General features: G+C 50.8%; 1 protein-coding gene across 1 annotated transcript; it reads left to right on the top strand.

The window, feature by feature from the left end:
* The first annotated feature begins 1,618 nt into the window (after nucleotides 1-1,618).
* On the top strand, nucleotides 1,619-4,612 carry LOC138854396 (uncharacterized). Its single transcript, XM_070097404.1, has one exon. It carries the CDS (start codon nucleotides 1,718-1,720, stop codon nucleotides 4,310-4,312), a length of 2,595 nt encoding a protein of 864 aa, XP_069953505.1. The 5' UTR covers nucleotides 1,619-1,717; the 3' UTR covers nucleotides 4,313-4,612.
* The last annotated feature ends 2,497 nt before the right edge of the window (nucleotides 4,613-7,109 follow it).

The following is a 7,109-nucleotide window of genomic DNA, read 5'->3' as shown; positions in this document are numbered from 1 at the left end:
CACCTACGCCAGGGTCGTCACCTACGCCAGGGTCGTCACCTACTCCAGGGTCGTCACCTACTCTAGGGTCGTCACCTACTCCAGGGTCGTCACCTACTCCAGGGTCGTCACCTACTCCAAGGTCGTCACCTACTCCAGGGTCGTTACCTACTCCAGGGTCGTCACCTACGCCAGGGTCGTCACCTACTCCAGGGTCGTCACCTACTCCAGGGTCGTCACCTACTCCAAGGTCGTCACCTACTCCAGGGTCGTTACCTACTCCAGGGTCGTCACCTACGCCAGGGTCGTCACCTACGCCAGGGTCGTCACCTACTCCAGGGTCGCCACCTACGACAGGGTCGTCACCTACTCCAGGGTCGTCACCTACGACAGGGTCGTCACCTACTCCAGGGTCGTCACCTACTCCAGGGTCGCCACCTACGCCAGGGTCATCACCTACTCCAGGGTCGTCACCTACGCCAGGGTCGTCACCTACTCCAGGGTCATCACCTACTCCAGGGTCGTCACCTACGACAGGGTCGCCACCTACGCCAGGGTCATCACCTACTCCAGGGTCGTCACCTACTCCAGGGTCGTCACCTACTCCAGGGTCGTCACCTACGCCCGGGTAGTCTCCAGCTCTGATTTACCTCAAAATGTTTTTATTTCCTGTAAGTTGTTGCGAGAGTAAGTTGCATACATCTCCGTCGCACCTCCAGCCTGATGTGGCCTGATCTCAGCCAGTGCAATCAGGCTAAAACCTTCGGCAGGCAAAACCAGGGGCCGGCTGGCTCTAACTCTTGCAGTCAGCACCCCGTTGAGAGCGAGAGAGAGAGAGAGAGAGAGAGAGAATCGTCTTCTGTCGCCCTCGTCCCGTCAAGCGAAGACAGGCAGATAGACAAGGCAGACACAGGCATACAGTGGCATAATTACCAGAGAGAACACACGTCAGAAAACAGGAAGATCCCAGAGTGATAAATGAAAACTCAGAGAATCGAAGAAATAAGAAGAGAAAGAAATAATGGAACTCCGAGGAAGACGCACACAACACACACATACACACACACACACACACACACACACACACACACACATACACACACACACACACACACACACACACACACACAGAGCGTGATTTGATCCATAAATTCCCATCACTTAACATCCTTTCCCTCAGGAACCAAACAGCAAAGTTGCAAGGGTATGTGAAGGGTATGTGAAGGGTATGTGAAGGGTAAGTGAAGGGTTGTAGTCCGTGGGTATGTGAAGGAATGTAGTCCGTGGGTATGGGAAAGATTATAGTCCAGTGGGTATGGGAAGGATTGTAGTCCCGTGGGTATGGGGAAAAATTGTAGTCCCGTGAGTATGGGAAGGATTGTAGACGCGTGGGTATGGGAAGGATTGTAGACGCGTGGGTATGGGAAGGATTGTAGACGCGTGGGTATGGGAAGGATTGTGGTCCCGTGAGTATGGGAAGGGTTGTAGTCCCGTGGGTATGTTGAAGACAAGAGAGCTGGTCATGCACTTCCTGCGTAACAGTGTAACCTATGGTTTTCTGCGTAACCTATGGTTTTCTGCGTAACCTATGGTTTTCTGCGTAACCTTTGGTTTTCTGCGTAACCTATGGTTTGCTGTCTCCTATTGTAATCACTGTGTGAACGAGTGCGTTATGGGTGACTGAATGAGTTCGCATGCTTGTGTTAAGTGGATGGTGTATGCGCACGATTAATAACTCATGTTTACCATGTCTTGCAGGGTGCGTGAGACTGGTAAGGTGAGCTGCACGATGGTCATGTTGGTCGTGCATGCGGCTCTGCTGCTGCTCTCCCTGGGGTCGTGTCTAGCTAGCGACGGCACCAGGAGCCAGCTACGACTCCTGACGAAGTCGGCGGCAGAGGGCGAGGTGCTGCCCCGCCCCGGCGCCTCCACCAGAGAGAGAGAGATCGCTGCTATCTTCCGTGGGGTGGCCTATGGCGCCCCCACCACCCACGCCCCCACCACAACCACCCCACTACTCACCTCTCTTCCTCTGAATGCCCATCAGGGGTTAAAGAATCTAGTGCAAACATCATGGGTTGTTCCAGCAAATGAGGAACGTAATGAGAGTCAGGGCATCGGACAGCCCACCGAATATGGACTGTCCAGGGCTACGAAGGGCACTTACCAGGGTGATGTACCCCTGGGGGGTGGGGAGGGGATGGGCAGCCACGGTGCCAGCCAGAACAGTGCCAGTGGATCTCTCGTCACCTCAGGCACCGTGAACCCGAGCCAGGATGGGTTCATTAGAAACGACACCGTGAGCGCCTCTGGTGTGAGCGTGGCCTGGTGGACACACATGTACGTGTCCGTGGCTGTGTGTACATTAATGAGTGTAGCATCACTGTGCCTCATGGCACGGGCGGTGGGTGCCACCCGCCTTCTACCTCGTCCTCACTACTTCACCCTCCATCTCCTGGTCTTCCTGGCAGCCTCCTCCAGAGGACTCCACCTCCTCCACGAGGCTCATACCCTCAACCAGCTCCTGCCAGGGGCTGTCCTTGTGGCACTAGAGGACAGCTGCTGGCCACTGCTGACGGCTGCGCTGGCGGTGCTGGTGGTGGAGGTGGTGGGTGAGTGGCACCACCCACGCCGCCCTTATCTGGCACTCACCGTGGCACTCATCACTGCCACACACCTCCTTTCACTGCCCCTAACCCACTTCACTGGGGGCATGTTAGCACCACAAGAACTGCCCATCATAGTGAGCTCAAGAGTCGCTGCTGTGACCTGGGGCGTGTTACTGGGCGTGGGTGGCGTGTGGGCGGTGTGGCCGGCCAGCAGGGGTCACCTAGGTCAACTGACAGACGTAATGGGTCAGGAGAGTTGCCTCAGTGTTATCCCGCCCGCGCATGTAGTGTTGGCAGGGGCGGTAACTCAGGTTCTCTTAGCCGGGCTTAACCTCTATGTGCTTGTAGCGCCCACGCCCCCAGCAGACGAGGTGTGGGCGTGGTGGTGGTGGCACCTGAGCCTTACCCGAGGCCTGGAGGTGCTGATGGGAGCCTCGCTGCTAACGGCCGCTGCCCTCACCATCAGTCAGCCACTGTGCTGCTCCCTCAGATGCTTCTGCTGCCAGAAGAGGACCGTGGAGATGGTGCATCCTTCCTCCATCAAGATGATCCACCCGCTGGGGGTGTACACGCTACAGCAGGCCACACCCAAGAACGAACACGCCCAAACTATTGCAGCGTTATCCTTCAGCAACTACCAGAAGGTCAAGCGCGACCACAAGAGCCTTGATTACGTTACCTCCGACTTCCAGTTAGTGTGGAGCCATGCCAGGCCGCTCGCCGCGTCTCAGACAGCAGGCAACCTGAACGGGGAGGATGATTACCTGCAGCTGCGCTTAGAGAAGAACCACGACCTTCCTAGGGCTCACATTCTTCCGCACACTCCACGAAACGCCATGAAACCTTCCCCAAGCAACGAAGTCTTCACTTGTTCTCTCCCGAGCTACAAGCTGTACGCTGCTACCCACGAGAGCTGCTACCAGCTAGACGACCAGACGAAGACTTCACTGGAGGGCGGAGCGTCCAACAACGAGCCGTGTTCTGCGGGTGTCTCCAGCTTCAAGCCGTGTTCTGCTGGTACCTCCAACTTCAAGCAGTGTTCGACGGGTGTCTCCAGCTTCAAGCAGTGTTCCACGAGTGTTTCTGGCTTCAAGCAGTGTTCCGCAGGGGTATCCAGCACCAACGATGCAACCAAATTGTACTCCTCGCCACAGATCCCTCTACGAGCCAGTCGCAGCTGGGACGAGCTCTCCACAAGCCACATATACGAGGAGCCGCAGCGAACGCTCTGCGGCTCGGTGGATGAAGGGCTCTCCGACTTGTCTGACATGAATGGTCTCTCTGACCTGTCCACCGACTATCAGAGTGACCTCCTTTACAGTGACACAGGCAGTCCTGCCCTGCTGCGCCCTCCCCACGCCTCCAAGAAGTGCTATCCGACACTCTTTAGTGTTTCTACCAGCACTCTTCCACCACCCTCGCCTCTCACAAGAATTCACCAGTCCACTACCACTACATCTACCCCTCACGACACCTCCCCTCAGGAACCATCAACCCGCCGGTCCACTAGATTGAAAGAAATGCAACCCCTCGTCGCTACAGGTGGTCCTGGCCCAACCCAGTCAACCAGTAATCAACCAGCTTCCACGCACGGCAAGGCTACTAAAACACCCACCTCCCTCCATCAACCCACCCATCGACCTCAGCCCACCCGCCCACCGTCTTCCCCCGCCCACTCTGTTACCACCAGGAGGCCTTGTCATACTTCCGAGAAAATTCCTTAGCTATCGGCAGTGTCAGCTCGATCGTGTGTACCATTATGGATGTGTTTCAGCGTCACTTGTTCCTTATAGGCTGTCAAGTGTTAGGTGTCTCGGACAGCGCTGCTGTCAAGTTTAACTCAAATTTTGGAGATCTATTACACAGGGCAGCCCTCTAAAAATGTCAAAAAACAGAAGAATGAAACAATAGACGCTATTTTGTAATGTTCATTCCATTTTTTTAATCGGGAGAGATGAGTACATTTGTATCGCTTGTTCGTCCTCCTGACCATTGTACTCAAAGACACTGGGCCAAAGGCTTTTTTTCCCCAGGGTTCACACAGGCAACAAAGATCAGTGTAAAACACTAACATAAGCAAAATTCTTGCTCTAGATGCATGATATGATGAAATATAGACCCATGACTGGTTAATACAGACGTGTGACGTGAAGCTGGCGACGAGGCTATGGATGCAATGAGGGGAGAAGACTGCATGATTGATCGATAAACTCGACCGTTGCAACGATGCATAAAACCCTCTAGAACTGGTAAAAAATAAACTACCATTGACGTTAATGTTTAGGACGAGAGGCTTAGCAATGGATAGAAAGGCTGATCGTAGTAATGAATTTACAGCCCATTGTTGTGATCCTCTTTATAGCAACAAAATATCCAGTTTCAAGACCAGCCCTTCCCCTCCCCCTCCCCCTCCACCTCCCCCTCCCCCTCCCCCTCCCCCTCCCCTCCCCCACCCTCAAACAGGCAGGCTGCCGGTGGTAGATCAAGGTATCATAATATGTGTATCATAGAACTGTGTTATGTGTACTGAGTATCCATTGTATGTCACCACACCACTTGTCCCCCACGTTGTGTGTCCCCCACACACCCTGTGTGTTCCCACACACCCTGTGTGTCCCCTCACACCCTGTATGTCCCCCACACACCCTGTGTGTTCCCACACACCCTGTGTGTCCCCCACACACCCTGTGTGTTCCCACACACCCTGTGTGTCCCCTCACACCCTGTATGTCCCCCACACACCCTGTGTGTTCCCAAATAGTCCCATATAACACTACCTTTACAACGTAACCCTCTACACCGTCACCCTTGATGGAGTGCACGAGAGTGAAGGATATAGACAACATAACATACACGTTATTTATATGTTATCAGTGAAGCTGTAGTGAGAGACAAGACTGAAATAAAATGGAATTTAGTGTTTTATAACTAGAGTCACCCTGGAAGTCCCCACCACCGCCCCGCTCAAGTCAGTCTCCAACAGTCCCCACTACCGCCCCGCTCAAGTCAGTCTCCAACCTGACAACACTCCCCTTCTCCCTCTCTTTATATATAAAAAATTAGTTTGTGAAAAGTTATGTTGTGGAAGTTAATAGATATTTTGTGAGAAAAGAATGATGGTGAGTTAACGAGTTTGTATTTTTGTTTGTCGAGAATAAAACTAGAGGAAGCGAGAAACTTGTTTTACTTATTCCAAATGTGTGTGTGTGTGTGTGTGTGTGTGTTCTTAGTCTCTGTCTCTCTCTGTCTCTCTCTCTGTCTGTCTCTCTCTCTGTGTCTCTCTCCCTCTCTCTAGGAACTGCACCAATCTTGTGTCTTCTCATTTATCCCTCATTCACTATCCTCTTGCTCCTCTTCCAGTCTTTTTGACCATCGATTATCTCCTGTATTTGTGTCTTCTCGATATGTAAGTGATTTCATGTTCTCTCGGTTTTCCAGGAAAAAGGAAATGGAGAAAATAATAAGAAATAAAAAAAACAGAAAAAAAAAAAAACAGGCAACAAAGAAGGCAAAGACTGCGTTAAATAAGATGTTAAGTGGTTTTGATAAATTTAGACACTAAAGACCACGATAATAAACCACTTTAATCAGTAATTAAATTTATTAAAGACAAAGAAAGTTTACCTAATATTCCAGCATAAATCAAAACACAGGAAGCTAGCTATTATTTGAAGTTTTCATATATTCCAGACTAACAAATAACAAAAGGAACTTGGCTTTTGTTTGAAGGCTTCATATATTCCAGCATAACAAAACTGGAACGTAGCTTTTGTTTGAAGGCTTCATATATTCCAGCATAACAAAACTGGAACGTAGCTTTTGTTTGAAGGCTTCATATATTCCAGCATAACAAAACTGGAACGTAGCTTTTGTTTGAAGGCTTCATATATTCCAGCATAACACATATCGCTGGAACTTATCATTTGTTCAAAGGCTTTAGGTACCCCATAAACTGATAAATAATATGCAGACCAAATAAATGTAAGTGTTACTCCAAGTGCTTTCCAGACCACGCTGACCACACTTACTGGTCTGGGACCACATTTCAATTCACATGAAAAATGACTTCCTACTTAATGGTAAAAGAGACAAGTTGGTCTCTACTAAACCATCAAACACAGATGCATTGGTTATTTTCCTGTTTATACAGTATTAAAATTAGTTTGCCATAAACGTGAGAGGGCGGAGGGAAATCACACCAGATAAATGAGAGTATGACTCATGAAATCGTAATGACACGATTGCAAACAAACCATACACCGGCTGGGATTGAACCCGCGGTTAGAGAGTCTCAAAACTCCAGACCGTCGCGTTAGCCACTAGACCAGCTAGCTAACCTTCCTATGGTGTAGAAATATACCTAGTTGGACGAATCTTATTGTGGCTAGCTGGTCTAGTGGCTAACGCGACGGGCTGGAGTTTTGAGACTCTCTAACCGCGGGTTCAATCCCGGCAGGGGTATGGTTTGAAATGAGAGTATGTTTATGTAAGTATTCAGGGGGAAATAAGGCAGTTAACCAA

The sequence above is a fragment of the Cherax quadricarinatus genome, chromosome 57, assembly GCF_038502225.1.
Source record: "Cherax quadricarinatus isolate ZL_2023a chromosome 57, ASM3850222v1, whole genome shotgun sequence".
In the NCBI taxonomy this organism is placed as follows: domain Eukaryota; kingdom Metazoa; phylum Arthropoda; class Malacostraca; order Decapoda; family Parastacidae; genus Cherax; species Cherax quadricarinatus.
The sequence above is the reverse complement of the archived record's forward strand: the minus strand, read 5'-3'. Positions and strand labels throughout refer to the sequence as shown.

Excerpts from the sequence above, each read along its gene's own strand:
- LOC138854396 (XM_070097404.1), top strand. The coding sequence starts at position 1,718 with ATGTTTACCATGTCTTGCAGGGTGCGTGAGACTGGTAAGGTGAGCTGC.